Source organism: Crotalus tigris, unplaced genomic scaffold, assembly GCF_016545835.1.
Source record: "Crotalus tigris isolate CLP2741 ecotype Arizona unplaced genomic scaffold, ASM1654583v1 scf7180000018217.1405312, whole genome shotgun sequence".
Classification (NCBI taxonomy): Eukaryota; Metazoa; Chordata; class Lepidosauria; order Squamata; family Viperidae; genus Crotalus; species Crotalus tigris.
Window position 1 is genome coordinate 205,542 of NW_024096887.1, and position 20,286 is coordinate 225,827.

Genomic DNA, 20,286 nt, shown 5'->3' on the forward strand with positions numbered 1-20,286 from the left:
GCTTTGAAATATGCATGTTCAGATCTATTTGCTGTGAACTATTAGCTGTTTAAAAGAGGAGGAAAATAGGACCTCAGGCTATTAAAATTATGACAAACATAAAAAACCTGTTTGTTTTACATAGAACCACTATATTAAAAAGAGAGAATATACTGTATATAAAAATAAATGGTGACTCATAGTGATCTGTTGTAAATGCAGTCTTTACAGCATAGAAGGCTGATTTGGAAATTGAGTTAATACTAGTATTTTATTATGATAAGTCTAATGAATAATTTTTGTATAGAATTTTTCTGTTCTTTATAGATTACAGCCCATATGGAACACACAGTGCATGGGGAGGTTCTCCATATTCACCCCATCAAACTGTACCTTCTCAGGGCCGGCTTGGTGACAGGTAGGGGGTTTGAATTTGCATGTGCTATACATATTTTTTCTCAATTAAACTGAGAAGCAAGAACAACAACAAAACTTTTTCCCCTTCCAAACAATTATCTATCCCAAAAGGGAGAGATTATCTATGACAGATATTGCTAACCATGGAAAATCTTTGCCATCATCTGAGAGAGAACAGCAGCTTCGTCTTGAACTGCAGCAGTTAAACCATCAGATAAGTCAGCAGACACGAGGACTTGAGGTATGTATTCTTAGTTCTGTACTTTTTCTTAGAAAGAACTAGAGAAATGAAAAGGAGAGAGAGGCAGAGAACTGTAAATAGATTTTTATATTGCATTCAAATGATTCAGAATGAAAAACTCGCCACTGTTCAGTCATTTTGAATGTGATTTTAAAATGACAGTAGTAAGGAAGAAATGGCTGGTACCATTGACTTCTGTATTCATTTGCATATAATATTTGTTCTTCTCCATACCCTTCCACACATGTTCACAAACTTGAGATCCATAACTCTTTTGTAATGGAAATCTGTTTTACTTCACTTTATAGTGTTCTTTTTTTCCCTAAATAGCAGATCAGATGATAGCTATACATAATTTATTGAGAACTTATGTAGAAAGTTTACTTCTTGAGTTGAAAATTTAAATTTATGATAGCATAATGGACAGTAGTGTTGACTATAACCTATATATCCCAGAATATCTGTGCTTTCGCAAAAGACAACATGAGCTAGATTATGGTGAATTACTTTACTAATGAGCACCTAGAATTGTACCTGGAAGCCAACTGGTAGCCTGTGGAGCAGTGGGTATCAATGCATATACCACAACATCCATTATTGCCTAGGTTGCTGCATTCTGAACCAACTGTAGCTTCCGGGTGGTCGTCAAGGGCAGCCCTATGTAGAATACATTGCAGTCATTTATTTACAAAGTATCTAGGTCATGAGTGACCATCTGAAGATTTTAAATTCTTGTGTTGCTGTTGAAGACAACACAAGTTGTGCTTAATTTGTGCATGCTGTGTTTGCTGGTGCTTAATGGAGGAGTATTGGATGGCTTGAAAATGCCCACCTTGATATTAGTCTTCTTTATTATCATTATTTTTTTCTTTTAAAAATATATTTTAATTCATCTTATAAAAAAGGAGAAAAGCGCAAAACACTAAAAACTACATTATAGCTCTAATGTACTAAAAATCAGCCATATATATATATATATATATATATATATATATATATATATATATATATATATATTCATCATATAGTTAAGTTGTTAATTTTTAATCAAATTACTTGTTATAAGAGAATTATATATTTATTATATTTCCTATTTCTGAACCGCCCATCTTCCTCAATGAAACACATTGCCATCTCTAGATCAGTGCAATAATTCATTCTCTAAGAACTTGATGCTGTCATGCAAAGTCAAGGAAAGATGTAAGCCCCAAGGCTTAAGTCTTCAGTTTGTTCTCCTGTCACTTGTTATAATACATTGTTGCAGTTTGTTTATCATTCTGATTGATTAATTACACCTGATCTCTGTCTTATCAATTGCAGCCTATAAATACAAAAACTTGCATATAGGTAGTCCTGTACTTAGAATCGTAATTGAGACTGGTATTGTGGTCATAGGTCATGGCAGTTATTAAGTGAGTCAATACATGACCATGACTGATTTTATAGCAGCAGTCATTGACCGAATCTATTTTCCCCCATGGACATTTTTTGCCAGAAATTGGCTGAACACTAAAAATTGTGGCCAGATGACTGCAAGATGCTGCAAATGGCTATAAATGTGAGCCGGTGGCCAAGTGCCCAAAATGCAGTCATGAGGTTGGCTTCAGAACTTTGAAAATAAGTACTAAATAGCTCTGGGGTAGTTTGTCATAATTTCGAATGGTTGTTAAATGACTGGTCATTAAGCAAGGAGTACTGTATGCAAGTCAGATTTCCTAACAGTGGTGTAAATCAGGATTATCAGCAAAAAAAAAAAAAAAATAGAAATATAGAAAAAGATAAAATTTTGTAGATCATTGTAGAGTTGATAGAAATACTATACTGGAATACTGATATTTTTAGTCATTAAAAAGTGTATATTATCATCTTCATATTTTCTAAATTATTGCAGTTCATTTTAATGAAGAATGAAATCAGTGAATTTTCCAAGACAAAATTAATTAACAACATAACATGTTACATCAAAATGGTCTTACCCTGGATAGACGATTTCTTAATCATTTCCTCCCTATATTCTAGAATATTTAATTTAATGTACCATATTCTAGCAATATTTACAAATATTTTAAAAACTACATTCTATACAGGTTCTCTAATAAAAGGATTGTCTGGATATTTTTATTTTTGGATTCCCCAGAATTCTCAATTTACTATGTTAATGACATTTAAATTAGTATGCCTTACTATATAGTAATTATTATCTATGTATTATAGTACTACGCTATCTACCAGATCAGATTTTCTAGACACAGACATTTTAAAATTATATATTATATCAGAGTTCCCCAACCTTTCTGGCTTTACGAACTGGAGGGGGGAGAGGAGATGGTTTCTCACGAGTAGCTGTAACATATGCCCAGCTCCATTTGCGTGAACAGTGTGTACGTGCGTCTACCGCTCACGCAAATGGAGCACACGTGTATGTGCTTGCTCGCTGCTCAAGCAAATGAGGACATGCGCCTGCCGTTTCCACAGCCCAATTGCAAACAGCTCAAGGCCCACTGCTGACTTCGTATGTTTGCCCACTGACAAAGAAATAATCAGTCTATAATTGTAATGGTAGGTTTATTTTAACAGTGAGAGACAGAACAACAACAAGAAAAAAATCCAGAAAAACGCATTACAAAAAAGTTATAAATTGATTTGCATTTTAATGAGTGAAATAAGTATTTGATTCCCTATCAATCAGCAAGATTTCTGGCTCCCAGGTATCTTTTATAAAGGTAATGAGCTGAGATTAGGAGCACTCTCTTAAAGGGAGGGCTCCTAATCTCAGCTTGTTACCTGTATAAAAGACATCTGTCCACAGAAGCAATCAATCAAGACAATTGCCAACCAGCTTGGTGAGAAGGTGACAACAGTTGGTGCGATTATTCACAAATGGAAGAAACACAAAATAACTGTCAATCTCCCTCTGTCTGGGGTTCCATGCAAGATCTCACCTTATGGAGTTTCAGTGATCATGAGAATGGTGGGGAATCAGCCCAGAACTACACAGAAGGATCTTGTCAATGATCTCAAGGCAACTGGGACCATAGTCACTAAGAAAACAATTGGTAAGACACTATGCCATGAAGGACTGAAATCCTGCAACGCCTGCAAGGTCCCCCTGCTCAAGAAAGCATATGTACAGGCCCATCTGAAGTTTGCCAATGAACATCTGAATGATCCATTCAGATGACAAACAGGGAGAAAGTGGAACTATTTAACTTGTTTTTTGCATCCGTCTTTACACAAAGACTTTTACACAAAGGCAAAAAACAGCCCAATCTATTAAAAACAGTACCATAAAAAAACAGATTAGAAACATAAGATAGGCTAGAAAATGGTAAGTGAGCACCTGTCCAGTCTAGACGAGTTCAAATCACCAGGACCAGATGCTTTACATCCTAAGGTTCTGAAGGAACTGGCAGATGTGATCTCAGAACCACTGAACTATATCTTTCAAAGATCCTGGAGCACTGGGAAATTACCGGAGGACTGGAAAGGAGCTGATCTAGTTCCCATCTTCAAAAAAGGAAAAAAAATGGATCCAGGAAATTACAGACCTATCAGCCTGACCTCAATACCCTGGAAAATTCTGGGAAAGATAATCAAAAAACGAATCAGCGAACATCTAGAGTCAAAGTCATTACCAAAAGCCAGCATAGGTTTGTCAAAAACAGATCATGCCAGACAAATCTTATCGCATTCTTTGACCAAATGACAAAATTAGTGGACCAGAGGAATGCTGTGGATATAATTTATTTGAACTTCAGTAAGGCATTTGATAAAGTAAATCACAATCTACTACTTGATAAGATAGAAAAATGTGGGTTAGACAGCATCACCACCAGATGGATTCGTAGCTGGCTGACCGGCCGTACTCAGCGTGTGGTCCTCAATGGAACTGCATCTACATTGAGGGAAGTGAGTAGTGGGGTGCCCCAGGGCTCTGTCCTAGGACCAGTGCTCTTCAACATCATCAATGATTTGGATGAGGGGATAGATGGGGAACTCATCAGATTTGCAGATGACACCAAGCTGGGAGGAATAGCCAACACTCCAGAAGACAGGCTTAAGTATGATACAGAAGGCTCTGGACAGAATTGAACATTGGGCACTATCTAACAAAATGAAATTCAGTGGTGAAAAAAGTAAGGTTCTACATTTAGGCAAGAAAAAACAAATGCACAGGTATAGTTTACCTTGCTCAATAGTAGTAACTGAGAGGGATCTTGGAGTCCTAGTGGACAATCACTTAAATATGAGCCAGTAGTGTGCTGCAGCTGTGAAAAAAGCCAACACAGTGCTAGGCTGCATTAATAGGGATAGAATCAAGATCACGTGAAGTATTAATACCACTTTACAATGCCTTGGTAAGGCCACACTTGGAATACTGCATCCAGTTTTGGTCACCACGATGTAAAAAAGATGTTGAAACTCTAGAAGGAGTACAGAGAAGAGCAACAAAGATGATTAGGGGAGTGGAGGCTAAAACATACAAGGAACGATTGCTGGAATTGGTTATGTCTAGTTTAATCAAGAGAAGGATGAGGGGTGACATAATAGCAGTGTTTGAATATCTCAGGGGTTGCCACAAAGAAGTCAAGCTATTCTCCAAAGCACCTGAAGGCAAGAAGCAATGGGTAGAAACTAACCAAAGAGAAGCAACCTAAAACTAAGGAAAACTTCCTGACAGAACAATTAATCAGTGGAACAACCTGCCTCCAGAAGCTGTGAATGCTCCAATACCGGAAGTCTTTAAGAAGAGATTGGACAGCCATTTGTCTGAAATGGTATAGGGTATTTTGCCTGAGCAGGGGGTTGGACTAGATGACCTCCAAGGTCCTTTCCAACTTCGTTGTTGTTGTTATTATTGTTATTATTACCATCATCTGGGTTAAAGTGTTGTGGTCAGATGGGACCAGAATTGAGCTCTTTGGCATCAACTCAACTCATCGTGTTTGAAGGAGGATGAATGCTGCCTATGACCCCAAGAATATCATCCCCACCATCAAACATGGAGGTGGAAACATGGTTTGTGAGTGTTTTTCTGCTAAGGGGACAGGACAACTTCACCACATCAAAGGGATGATGGACAGGGCCATGTACCATCAAATCTTGGGTGAGAACCTCCTTCCCTCAGCTAGGGCATTGAAAATGGGTCGTGGATGGGTATTTCAGCATGGGAATGACCCAAAGCATATGGCCAAGGCAACAAAGGAGTGGCTCAAGAAGAAGCACATTAAGGTTCTGGAGTGGCCTAGCCATTCTCCAGACTTTAATTCCATGGAAAATCTGTGGAGGGAGCTGAAGGGTCGAGCTGCCAGACATCAGCCTCGAAACTTTAATACTTGGAGAGGATCTGCAAAGAGGAGTGGGACAAAATCCCTCCTGAGATGTGTGCAAACCTAGTGGCCAACTATAAGAAACGTCTGACCTTTGTGACTACCAACAGGGGTTTTGCCACTAAGTACTAAGTCATGTTTGGGGAAGGGGTCAAATACTTATTTCATTCATTAAAATGCAAATCAATTTATAACTTTATTGAAATGTGTTTTTCTGGATTTTTTTGTTATTCTGTCTCTCATTGTTAAAATAAACATACCATTACAATTATAGATTGATCATTTCTTTGTCAGTGGGCAAAGAAATCAGCAGGGGATCAAATAATTTTCCTCTCACTATATATTATATTTATTTATGTAAAACCTTCCGTGCTAACTGCAGGCCACTTTAGCTGACTGTGTTCAGCAGGTCAGCGGTTCAAATCTCACCGGCTCAAGGTTGACTCAGCCTTCCATCCTTCCGGGGTAGGTAAAATGAGGACCCAGATTGTTGGGGGCAATGTAAATATATATATTCATTGCTTACTGGTGTACACCGCTTAGAGAGTGCTTGCACTTAAAGCGGTATATAAGTCTCATAAATAAATAAATTTTGAAAATGAAATATTTAACTATTTTTCATTTATACAGTGATATTATACAGGTGGTCCTCATTTAACAACCGCTCATTCCACAACTATTTGAACTTAAATTGGCATTGAACGTAGTTATAACTATAACTCCTACTTATAGCTGTCACAATGACCCTGCAGTCATCTGATTATGATCTGGGTGCTCCAGGCTGGCTCTGATTATCATATTGCAGCATCCCCCAGTTGTGTGTTCACAATTTGTGACCTTTCTTGCCAGTTTCTGACAAGCAAAGTCAATGAGGAAGCTGGCAGGAAGTCCTAGTTGTGACCACATAGGTCCTTGCTTAATGATGGTTACTGGAACTGCCCAAACTCCTATGGCTATGTAGACAAGATAAATCCTTACAGTACTATATAAATCAATTCTACAGATATCTTTATATCAGTGTTTTCACATTTTGGATTTAAGTAGAACTCTTTATGAGATCAAGAAATACATCCTAGGATGCAGTCAGTTTACAGTGAGCACTGGCCAAGTTATTGGTCTTTTCATTGGCCTGCTTAAAACTGAATATACTTCAGAAGATAAACTTTAATTCCACCTTGTAAAGAAGAGAAAGAAGTTGTCTTTCATGGAATTTGGATTATTGTAGTTTATCACTGATGAATTCATAAACTTCAAAAGAATACCAAAATTCATCAGGAAATTCCTCTACAATAAAAAGTACATACTTTAGCCATTATATTTCTAATTTAAGTTTGTCTTCCTCTTACCTTATGTGTTACACTTTTTGAACATGTCTATAAAAGCAGCATAGAAAGTATAAATAAATTAGCCATTCTTTAATAAAGAATGTTGGGCATTAGGAGCCAAACAATACTACTGCATTTTGGCCTGATTCCCATGTCTGCATGGTATATTTTGTGTGCTCAGTTGTGTATGTGCTTGGCTTTGTGCATTTAGGCGGTTAGTAACAGGCTGCTGTTGCAGAGGGAAGCGACCCCTTTGGCAGGCCAACCACAGCCCCCACCGCCACCTCCTAAGTGGCCTGGAATGATCTCAAGTGAACAGCTGAGCTTGGAGCTGCACCAGGTGGAGAGGGAAATCGGGAAGAGAACCCGGGAACTAAGCATGGTGAGTGTTTTGTAAGGTGGGCAGAGAAGCTGCTGCTGCTGCTGCTGCTGCTACTTCTGTTTGGTGAGTTGCAGTGTTAACTGCTCTCACCGTTTCTGAACAAGAGTCATTTATTTTGAATATTCAGTGCCGGTAGCTTATAGGTTTTTGTTTTTCTATAAATTTAATTTTGCAACCTACCACAACTGAATGTTGGCAAATACTCAGATTACAGCAAATAATCCATCCTCTTAAGTATCTGATGCACACTATATTACAATCTGCACACAATATTTTTTAAATGGTATTTGAAAAGGGGACAGTGGTTTTTCCAGCCCATGGTGATAGACTTCCTTGGTCTCTGCTGCTTGCACATGTGTTGGAAAGCTTTCTAGCCTGGTAAAATAAAACAGCTTGGCCTAGGATTATGTTCCTTTGTTTGTAGCTTTTGTGTGAGTATGGATGTAGAGCTTGGCTTGGTGCTTCATAATTTCTTCCCACTTGTAAAGCAAGCTTACAGTACGTTGTGAACCATGAATTTGTCTTTCCTTTCCCAAGGAGAGCCAGTCTTCATTGGATGTGAAAAACAAAGCAAATGCTAGTAAACAGACTGAAAATGGACAGCAAGGCAAAGTACCACCTGAGGATCTTTCTCTAACATTCAGGTAATAAGAATTATTTTTATTGGTACTTTAATTCAAACTTAAATATTACATTGGGCACAGTTATTTTCATTTTATGTATTGACATTGTTTTACTTTATTTGCCAGTATTTAAAATTCAGTGTTTTCTGAATGGCAGTAGTCAGGACATACAACACATGTCTGACATTTTTTGGGGGGGAAAAGTTTTATAAAAATTACAGTATACACCCCAAAACCCACCCCCCCTAACCCCCCCTCTCCCTCCCCACTTCCCAGAGCTGAGTACAGGGTTACAAATATAATAATCAAACTCTAACTAACATTAACCAACTATATAAATAAAGTCCATAATGCGCTTTAACTCCCCTTTAACATAGGTATAAACAAATTAAAAATAAACATAATAATATAAACAAGTCAATATTATTAAACAATACAATATCCAAATTGTTAACAATACTACTACTAAAAATAATAATAAAACTAATAAAAATTCAACTATAATAAACTATTAATAATAATAATACTCTAAAATTTACTCATAAACTAAATGAACTTTTTAGTCCCATATTTATTCTGAATATAATCTATCCATCTTCTACAGACCGAAATGTATCTTTCTTGTGAATGATCCTTCAAGTAAGCAGAAATTTTTGCCATTTCTGCTAAATTTGACACTTTAAGCGTCCATTCTTCTATAGTAGGCAAACAATCCTTCTTTCAATATTTATTTTATTTATTTATTTACAAATATTTATATGCCGCCCAATCCCAAAGGACTCAGGGCGGCGTACAAAATTAAAAACAGTCGTAAAACAATAAAATAATCCAATCATACCGCGAGTCCGATCATATCCCAGCCCCCCGGGGACATCAGCCCCAGGCCTGCCGGAACAGGAGCAAAATATTGCCCTACCAATAACCTTGCAGCTGTTATCAAATTCAACATCAAATTAATTTCTTTAGCATCACAATCTGCAATAACACCCAATAAAATAATTGTGAAGTAAACTTTATCTTTCTCCTAAAAATCTTTTGAATGTTCCACCAAATCTTAATCCAAAAAGCTTTTATATTTCCACAAGTGCACCAGATATGAAAATAAGTAGTATCCAAGCTACCATATCTCCAACATTTGGGCTGTAAATTGGGATACATACAAGACAGGATCCAGATGCCATCTATAAAACATTTTGTAAAAATTTTCTCTTAAATTTTGGGCCTGGTAAATTTTACATTTCTAACCCAAATTACCTCCCATATATCCAATGGAATCGGTTCTTGAATATTTTGGGCCCATTTTACCATACAATCTTTAACTAAATCCATTTCCGAATCCAATTCTATTAAAGCATTATAAATTCTCTTTATATGTGCTCGATTTTGATCTTTAATCTATTTTACCAATTTCTCATCCATTAAGGTAATACCAACCTTTTGATCTAACTTCCACCTAACCAATAATTGATTATACTGGAACCAAGACTGTACGATATTTTCTTGCTTTAACTCAACTAACGGTTTTAATTGCCAATCATTCCCTACCAATCTAAGTAGTTCCTTATAAGAAATCCTATCCAAATTCACACCCATAGATACCCCCTCTATCACGTCTCCAGGAATCCCCCAGACTGGTATTTTATAATTTAACCTATAATAATACTTCCAGACACACAATAATGCACTTCTTAAAATATGAGATTTAAAAGCCTGGTCAACTTTTTTATTATAAATTAAGTATAAATGCCACCCATATAATAAATCCCATTCCTCAAGGTGAAGTATACTTTTATTTGTTAAATTAAGCCAATCACTAATCAGTGTTAAAACCACCGCATCATAGTATAATTTCAAATTAGGCACTTTAAGTCCTCCTGACATTCTGAGTAGGCGTTTCTTTCAGTGATAGTGCTGGTTCCTTCCAAAGACGTTCTCCAAACTGATGCTGGCAGTCAACCAGCACAGCAATCTTAGAATATTACTGTCTATAGAACTTTTGACAGTGCAATCATCTAGAACTGGCTTAATTTTTACAGAATTCCTAGACTGAGCCAAAAAAAGCTTGATACACATCAGAACATGCTCATCGTGCCAACTTTGATAAATATTGTTTTTGCAGTGGTGGGAAGGAAATTAAAAAAAAAAATTCTTGAGGTAACAATGTGTCAAAGTTATATCAGTCAGTCTTTATTACAGCCACAGACCAGCAAATAACAGCATTAAAACAATAATAATAGTAAAAAATAAAAATAAATGACAAGCAGAATAATATATTGTGATTGGTGGTAGATTAACAATGAGCAATTAGTTTGTCCAATTTTACATGCAGCACAGCAGAATTTGGCCACATTCAGAGAAACTGCTTTATACTGATCTGATAACAGTATTTGCCTTTTAAAAAAGATCAGTATTTCCTGGAGCATTCACAGGGGCAGAGTCTCACCTCATATGGTATTTTTTGTATCAGCCCTCTAAAACGGCTATGGGAAGTGCGTTGCAACATGCCTTCAGATTTTTGGGATACTTATTTGATATAAATATCTCGCTGCTTTAAATGAGGCGGTTTGACAGCTCAGAAAACATTCTTGAAAAGAGCAGTCTGATCTTGTTGGATTTCCAGATTTTTGATATGTTGTTTAAGTGTGCTAAGTGCACACTCATACCCCATCAGTCAAAGATATATATTATATTTCCTTGGCCCAATTATTGCTTCTGTTCATGCTTACTAGAGACAGAGTTCTAACAAACTATCCTACTTATACTTGTGGGATGCCCCAAATGGTGATCGGGATGTCCAAGTATTATAGGTGCAACTTTTTGTGGTTAATGAAGAATGTGAATTTAAATAAGCAAACCCACAAACTACAAGCAGAACCCTTTGAAAATATATTCTCTATCGATATATCTTCTCAGTTTTGATGGTTTATTATTCTCCAGACACATAATCTTGTTTCATGGTCCAAACAACCAGGCCTGAAGGAAAAATTAGAAATTATAGATTAGCAGTTTAGAATTGATCTGAAGATGGAGGTAATAGACTGAGTGAATAAATCATAGGCAGGTATTATGAACATTAGATTATTCCTAGCGGAGTGCAGAAATAAAATTAATTTTAAAAAATATTAGTAACATTAGAGATTAATTTTTGCTTAGGGTTTAGTGTCATACTGATGCTGTTATATACTAATTCAGAGGGCCATCTGAAATAGCTTAGTTATATTCAGTGTCTTTGCTCAACGTTAATCTTTTTTCTTTTTTTTCTTCTACTCCTTGTCTCTTTTCCTTTTTGACACTTATTACTCAACAGTGATCTTCCCAATGGATCTGCCCCAACCCAAGAACTTATAGGCCTTCTGTCAAACAAAACTACAGCTCTGAACTTGTCAGAGGACACCGACGCAGGAGCAGGTGACCAGGATACCCAGAGAACTGGAGCAACACCCACCTCTGCTCCTTGAAGGAACAAGACTATCCCTCCACTTCTGTCGGGGGTCACCTTTTCCCATCCTTGGATTGATGAAAGACGCTGAGCAAAGGTCTTCAACAATAGCAAGTCTGAGACAATGTGCACAACATCACTACTAGGAACAAACCCTGCACATAGTTCACATTAACACATTTTTTAATTAAAAAATGAAAATTAGCAGTATCTGCAAACAACTCAAATTAAATTTGTTTTTGTTCTGTGAATGAACTTTATTTTAATAACTTTGGATGCCTTGAATGCCAGGGCTTTAAAAGAAACAGATATTATATACATATATATATATGTGTGTATATATATATGTATATATATATGTGTATACACACACACACACACATTTTACACACAGACACACATACTTTGATTAATTGTGTGATCTAATGGGATAGGCTTTCTGTTTTATTTTGGTATTATTACATACCCAGTGTATCTTTAACTTTTCTAGATATTGTTCATTCTCCTGCCAGAACAAGCTCATTCACCATTTCTTTTTGTGAGCTTTAAAAATAAGGAATTGAGATGGAGGAGAACTGTCTAAACTATCGCAAATCTGTACCTCTCTTATAGATACTGTCGTAACTTTTGTTAATTTAAGATTGTGAAGGATTTACCATTGCATTAGAAATCAAACTTTTTATTGAACACTGAAAAGTTCAAGGAGTAGCAGTAGTTATTCCATCTTAAAAGTGAATAGAAATGTGCTGCCTTGCATTCATTATAAACTGGCTAAGAAGCATTGATTATGGCATTTCTGACATAGAGCAAGTGTTTCATTTGCATAAGTAAGCTTTAAAAAAACTCCTCAGAACTGGATTAAAGCAGAATCTGGAAACTGGTATAAAATGACTTCAAATGGGATAAAGGTGCAAAGATTAGTATCGTAAATATGGGTCTTCCAGCTTCTTTCACATGTGTGAACTACAATTTCTGTATTATCCTATATCCTTGGGGGGCAGGCAGGTACATTAGATGATTCTCTGATGCAAGAGAATTTTGGAATCTGCCTGAGGTGCAAGGTGACAAATTCTATTTTAAACATGATGGGAAACATAAAATTGGTTGTAACAATATTCTCCTTCCTGTTTATTTTGCATCCAAAGTGAGTAATACCATGATTGGTCAGCATTGTCTTTCATGGCAAAACTGAGTCTTTGAAACTCAAGAGTTTTGATTTTAATAAAAAAAATGGTTCCAAAGAAATTAAATCATGTTAATTTCAGCAAGTCCATTACAGAAGTAGCACCATTTCAAATATGTATGAAATGAAAAGATTTCCTAGCTCTGCAAATGCAAGTTCATTTATCACATTTCTTAAAATGCACAGATGTGGTCATATCCACACTGTGTACAAATTTAACTTTGGTCCTCCTCTCTCTATTTTACTGGCATTGAGTAAGGTGTATAAGTGGAAAATCTGGAAGAAAATTCTTGCATCCTTTCTCTGTAAATTACATTTTAAAATTTCAGAATGCACTGGCTATGTAATAAGTTGAAGCATTGCTTTGGTTGGGTAAAAGCAAATGTTTATTAATCTTGTTTTAGATTACTTTTCAACACATCCTTTTATGTCCATTTTATTCTTAAATAAAAATGTTGTGAGCATACAGGCCCCCTGTTGCCTACCAGTAGGAAGAGTCAAAATAGAGACATTTACAAATACTGATTATTTAATATAGTTACCAAGTCAAGGTGTTGCTTTTTTACATTATTTCACAACCTGGCAGGCTAAAAAACGAATGCCCGTATTGCCTTGGGATTTGAGCATTCATTTAAAGAAAAAACTAAATTATGTACACATGTGTATACTTAGACATAAGCACATGCATGCACACCTTCATATTTTTGTCTGCATGTGTATGATATTTAAGGATATTTTCTCACGATTACCACTATTTTATAACATCCAGGACTTGGAAGCATTCTGTATGTGGTGTGTCTTTAGGTATGTATGTATATACATACACACACACACACACACACATACACACATCCCTCTCCCTCTCTCTTTTAAAAGACATTTTAATTCTCTTTTCTTTGATTTATTTAATTCTGCATCAAAAATCACTCTTGATATCACACAGAACTTTCTCTTCTGTTCATATTTTCACCCAGTCTTTCACTTAGAAGAAAGTGGAAGAAAAACTCTGCTTTTCTTTAGGTTCTCATCTAATGTTCTTTATGTACTCTGTTATATATTTCCTGTCTTCCTTTCTGAAGTAAACTAATGCCATGGCATAATTAAAGAAAGTTTGCTTATATAAATTATTTTTCTTGCCATGTCTACAATATAAGAAATCTTTTTAGTGAATCAGGTACACTATTCCCAATATAAGGCCATTCTTAAACATGTTTTTTTTCCAAAGAAATCCATCTTGGAATAACAGAAAAATTGGCTTCCATCTAGATATGCCAAGTAGACTTGTTTCATACAGGATGTTTTCTGGCTAAAGAGATGGAAGACTGAACATTTTTCATACATTTAACTTTATATGTATCAAAGATAAGTATGGAAGAGTTGGAATTGTAATGACAAAAACTTCCCCTCTTACATTAATGCATTCTTTAGACCATTAATAGCACATCTGTGCCTCTAGATATTGCATATGCATAGGCCCATATTTTGTATACATGCATATTCTTCATGTTGTGCATATGATTATTTTACATATGTACATGTACATATGTTCATAAAGCAGTAGGCAAAACGTGTGTGGAAGATGCTGTTGTTAACATTGAGAAATCTCTGCTATAAAATTAAATGCTTTGAATCTGAGCTAACAAGACCTTCCATTATTTTCCTACAGTTGTACTTTGTGCACAGTGCCCTATCTAGGTTAATTCCCTTTATGCATAAGCAAATAGTTTCTGTTTAACCTTTGCAGAGCACTTTGATCTTGGCTTAGTTTCCTGTTTTCTTTTTCAGGGTTTAGAGGACAAGTTAAAGTGATGACCATGTAAAGAACTGTCTGACTTTCATACAGAAGAATGTATAATACTGTATTCTCAGGTGTCTTTTTAAAAAACTAGCTTTTTCAAATCCATTTGTTAAAACCCCGTAAAATTTCTATTTGGGAGCAGAATTCAGATTGATGTGGAAACAATGACACATTGGGCTTATAAAGCCATCCATATGAACTTTGGCATTAGCTTTACATTCTAAATTTTGACTTTTTGCAGGCATGAAAAATATTTGCCTTCTATCCACTAGAAAAGAGGAAACAAGCCAAATACATATGCATGGCCGTGTTATGATCATAGCTGAACTCTTAAATATCCTCCATCTTCATTTAGACTGCTTGTGGAACTATAATTCATTTTTCTGAGAATTGTTGAATGAGATTCATGGTTATGATCAATATCTTTTTTCAATAAAATATCAGTATCACTCTCATCCAGCTATGCTGTACATAATAAAGAGCAGTATGTTATTTTTAAAACATATTTTATTTTAAACTTGACTGGAATACACTGAGTTGTATGAAATAGGTTGTTTTTTATACTAGGATGCTTTGGCATCATAAGCAAAATTTATATTGTGTACTTAAATAAAAAGAAGTATTTGAGAGATACTAAAATATTTAACCCCAAGCAAGTTTTATGAAGGATTTAAGTCATTTTTTAAAAAATAAAGCAAAAGCCCAGGTTTCAGAATATCAATATTCAGTAATACTTAATTCAGTGCATGCAACTCAGACTTCTAGATTAAATGTGTTTGGCTAATTAGGACCTGTGAGATCCATTCGAACATTACTTTTTTAATTTCTGCTTCTTGTCTTTACATCTCTCCTTTGTATGTTCCCATTATCCTCCCTTTTTCATGCACCAGGTAACAGCATGTTGCCTCAAAATAGAGCATTCAGATGAATTTGAGTACCCAATAACTTCTATGAAGTTGCATTTCCTTATGGTGTTATTACTCAGTGATGCATAAATGTGGTATTGCCCCTACTTGTAGGCAAATGAGGGGTCTGTATAAATATGGAAAATACCCTATACACTTAAGGAGAGCCAAAGACTTGTGCTTTACTCTTGGTTTGATTGTTGTTGTTTTGTTTTGTTTTGTTTTCTATTTTCTTCTATTCATTTTACTACAATAGCCAGTTTGGACTGAAAATCTTTTTATGTTTTCAAACCTAACCAGTGGTAAATAGATATAAAAATTCGTGACTGACAAGTCTTACAAAATGCATTTTATGATGATGACTTATTAGCTCATTTCAGAAGTGCTTTGTTAAGGATCATTACATTTATAGCCATTTACCTTAATTACTTTACCTTTTAAAAAGATGTGTGAATGTTATCCCAACACACTTAGATTTATAATGTACAAAAAGTGTTTTTAGAAGAAACATTGTTTATTTTCACTGTTTCTGCTTGAAATTTTCTATTGAACTGTACTAGAAGTAAGTATAAGGAAACTTGAAAGAAACTGGAGAGAGATTCTGAAATAGCATCATCAATCTAAATATGTTTGCATAGTTAAGTTATGTAAGCTGTTTCTTTACATTTGGCTGTGGAAAATACGTTGCACTGTTGCTTGGAAACACAACAAATAGTAACCTATTGTCTGTTTTTCCAAACCTCTACAGAAATTTCTCTGGATAGGAATCACAAAATACATCCACCATCTCAGCAACCTAATGTAATAGAAAAGCATTCTTTTTTCCTAATTCTGTCCATTTGGTAAGCATGGACTTTATTAAAGCAAATACTCCCATAGAAAGCCTTCTCCAGTTATACTTCATGCTTCCAATGTTACATTAATTATGATCTGCAAGTCTTGAATTATATTTGCCAGGATGTCATTTGACATTTTAGCTCCAGCCTCAGATCTTTCATCTGTTTTCAGATCTTGCTGTTATTATGAACAGGACATCTGCTTTATGTACAGCAAGTGGGGGAGAGGGGAGACAAGCAGTTGAAGAACTGAGCTGGAAATCATGCAGCTGCCTACTACTTATCCATTTCAAAATACTAAAAAGGATGGGCAAAAACTCCTCAAGGTTATAAAGACAGTCCTATCCAGATAAGCTATTTACCTCGTGTGTTTTGCTATCACACCTTGTGACGACATTTACTAATATAAGTGAGAATTTTAATAGAATTTTCTTTAAAATTCTCACTAATACTGTTGTCAATAACATGGATTCATACTACTTATCCAGTCTCTGGACTGATTTGGGCAGAAAGGACACTTGATACAAATGGGGGAGCACTTTTGTCAGTATTTGACAAAACAAAAAAAACACCACTAAGCTATAATTTGTTGCAACTAGAATGAGCCACTGTGAGCACTCAGCATTTATGTTTCCCCTAGAATAGCTAAGAGTTCACAATCTTTTGTTTCTGTTTTAGATTTAGTACAAATTACCATGTCATCTAAACCAAATATTTTTTGTATTAAGTTCAAAATAATTCATATAGTTGGTTTGTTTCAGTGATAAGATAAAGCAAAATTTAAACCACTTAACCATCTAATCAAACAATATGGTGAATCAAATGTAGAAGTAATCTTATTTCATGTCCAGAAGAGAAATGAAATGTATTTAATGAAAACATAGTTGAAGTTCATTCTCATAGCACTAAATCATGGTTTCACATTAAATACAGTCATTCAAATGATAATACTGGAGTTCCCTTGTCCAGACAAGTGCGGTACATATCACAAGTAAATAACACACAATTGTTTCCTAATAATGCACACAATAAAAAACAGCAGTTATAAAGTTGCGGATTGCCTTAGCTTCGACCTATTTCTATGTCATCAAATAGTTATGATGCAGTTATGGGACATGAATAGGAATTATATCTTTTTGTGAAAGGATTTTTTTTTTGCTACAGAACAGATATCCCCCCGAAATTATAACAGACTGAAGTAACAGTTTGAAGGTCACTTTACAAAAAAAACCTTTCTCAACCATGAGAAAAAGTAGCTCCATATTTTTCTAAGATCTGTTGTGCAATATTCATATATTAGACAGTGTCCTTTTTCATCAAACCAGCCCAAAGATTGGTATTTGTGTCACAAGAGTAAATTAATAAGGCTATGTATAACATCAAGAAGTGCCATTCTCCTTTTATAAAAATTGCAGTGAGATTTCTGTATTGTGTTGGATACAGTAGTAAATGCCCAGAATGAAATGTTATGGCCGGGACAATTGCATTTTGACATCTGTATGAAATTTAAAATTTGGAACACTAAACCTTCATTGTGTTGATAGTATCTTTAATAGCTATAGTTACCATTCAGTAGCTACAGAGCTTCTATTCTGGTATCTTATATTACTTGCCTGCATGTTACATATGGCTGCCTGATGCTTTTTTCACATATAAAAAAGTATCTTGTCTGAAGACATAACATACTGAAGGGAGGAGTCTAAAAGAACACATCGAAGTGCAGCCTTCTCTCTGAAAATTAAAAGTACTAGGTATGCTAATGTTAAATGTATATACACACACACACGCACACACACACACACATTATAAAAACAAAATCCTGTGGCATATTTGATGTTTGCTGTAAACAAAATTTGTTTGCTTTTGTGTATGTTAAAGTGACTTCAGGCACAATTGTAGTGGGAATGTCTTCCACACAAATCCCTCCGAATGTGTGGGATGTGTGCAAGAAGACCACCTCTGTGCTCTCTTGTTGTTAATGTTAGTTTGTTGTAGCAGACAATACTCACAAGTCTTTGGCATCCAAAACCAGATTGTGTAACTGGATCAGAATCCCACAGCTGGATTTGCATAAGGCACTCTTTCTAAGTTAGCCATTCATAGGGCGGGACAGAGGTGGAGGGCAGGATAGGCAGACCTAATGAAAATTGTCTGTTCAGCCAGCTGTTTTGACAGCCCTTAGTTCTAATCCTGCACCCTAAAGGGTTTCTCTTCTGTCTGTTGTGAGTTTACAATTGCCTTGCAGTCTCTGCTTGCTATGTAAGCAGCCTTGTTGCTAACCATGAACCTTTTCCTTGAAGGCGACTTTACTTTTTTTTTAATTAGTTTTCAAGGATTGGCAGTCAGCAATCTGGATTTTGCTCCTTATTTTTATTCAGCCAACTTGACATACATTATTCTCCCTCCTCCAAAATCTCCTGGTCATTTCCAGTTGTGGGATTTCTCTCTCTGTATGTGCATTCTTTATGGTTGGGGGGGGGGGGTTAAGCCAAGTTTCCTTTGGTCTTTTTAGGATTGTACCAGTCTCCCCGAGACATTCTTAAGTCATTATCACCTTTTTGGGTGGAGTTCATTTTTTTTAATAACTTTTTTGACATTTTGGTGCATTTATGCTTGGGATAGAGCTCATGTAATTTACCAATCGTATTGATTGTATGTGATTGTGCCCTGCGGAGGTATATTTAACAAAAAAAAAGAAAGAAAAGAAAAAAAGAATTAGTCTAGGGTGATGCTGATGATAATAAAGATTCCAAGATACTAAGTAAAAGGTGTGAGTAATTTTGTGAATTTGCTTGAATTTTTCTGTTGATTGGTATTATAAAATGTTTATCCCTTTTCTCTGGCCTTTGCCTTCCTTCGGCTTCATATTTAATGTTGCTCCCAATATATATGTGCAATGACTGCTCCAGGTGTGGTGCACTAGTGTGGTATGAGTATGGCTGGCCAAATGTACCTTACAGAATGCAGGCAGAGAGGTGCTGGGGTGGGCACATGATAGAGAATACAGGATCCCCGAGATCTCTTACTTCGTAGCTGGACTTCTCAAGAGAAAAAGTGGCAGAAGCCACTTAGACAAGCAACTTGGAACTTTCCTTGCCAGCTTCCCTACTGACTTTGCTTATGGGAAACTGGCAGAAAAGTTTGCGAATGATGATCACGTGACCACAGGACACTGCAGCCATTGTAAGGACAAGCCAGTTGCCAAGAAACATTGCAATCACATGACCATGAGGGTATTGAGACAGTCAGAACTTAAAGGACCGTACCACTTGTTCCACACCAGAAAATTTTGAATGGTTGCTGAATGAGTGATCATTAACTGAGTTCTACTTACACTCCTTTCCTGAAAAAAAGAGGTTTTTCACTGGAACAGGTAAAAATAATAGATTTTGCAGCTTTTTACTTGTTTTACACTTAGAGTACCCAGTACTGTCAGGCTGAGAGCCACTAATATGAGTTATAAAGCAGGAAAAGTAACAGGGCAAAAAGGAGAGCAAAATTTGACTTTAAAACAATTACTGTGATAGATTATAAAATGTTTTCTTGCTCCTGCTTCCTTTTGGGAACCGCTTCAGCCTCTTAGCTCCTATATCTAGTTTCAAGTAGGTATACAAAAGAAAAAGAGTTCTAATAATCCTTTCACTTTTTGATATTGATTTTGGATTGGCTAAATAACTAATGGATGGAAGTTGAATAGAGCTAGACTTTGGGCAATGTACAACAGGGTAAAAAAATCAAAATACACACTAATAATAATTTAAAAGATAAAAACGGAAACATGTTGGAAGAGCCCAACGTGCCAATCAACTGGAACCAAAAGCTCATAGA

The 20,286-nt window shown here is 35.7% G+C and overlaps 1 protein-coding gene across 3 annotated transcripts in view; it reads left to right on the plus strand.

Annotated features, from left to right (window-relative positions):
- RC3H1 (ring finger and CCCH-type domains 1) overlaps positions 1-19,219 on the plus strand; it is an 82,594-nt gene extending 63,375 nt beyond the window's left edge. For 2 of the 3 annotated variants that reach the window (XM_039348956.1, XM_039348957.1), the window contains exons 16-20: positions 307-397; positions 508-637; positions 7,504-7,674; positions 8,212-8,318; positions 11,605-19,219. In XM_039348956.1, the coding sequence (XP_039204890.1) occupies positions 307-397; positions 508-637; positions 7,504-7,674; positions 8,212-8,318; positions 11,605-11,755 (650 nt within the window). In that variant the 3' untranslated portion in view covers positions 11,756-19,219. The remainder of the gene's footprint in view (positions 1-306; positions 398-507; positions 638-7,503; positions 7,675-8,211; positions 8,319-11,604) is intronic. The other variant, XM_039348958.1, reaches the window with a different exon arrangement.
- The last annotated feature ends 1,067 nt before the right edge of the window (positions 19,220-20,286 follow it).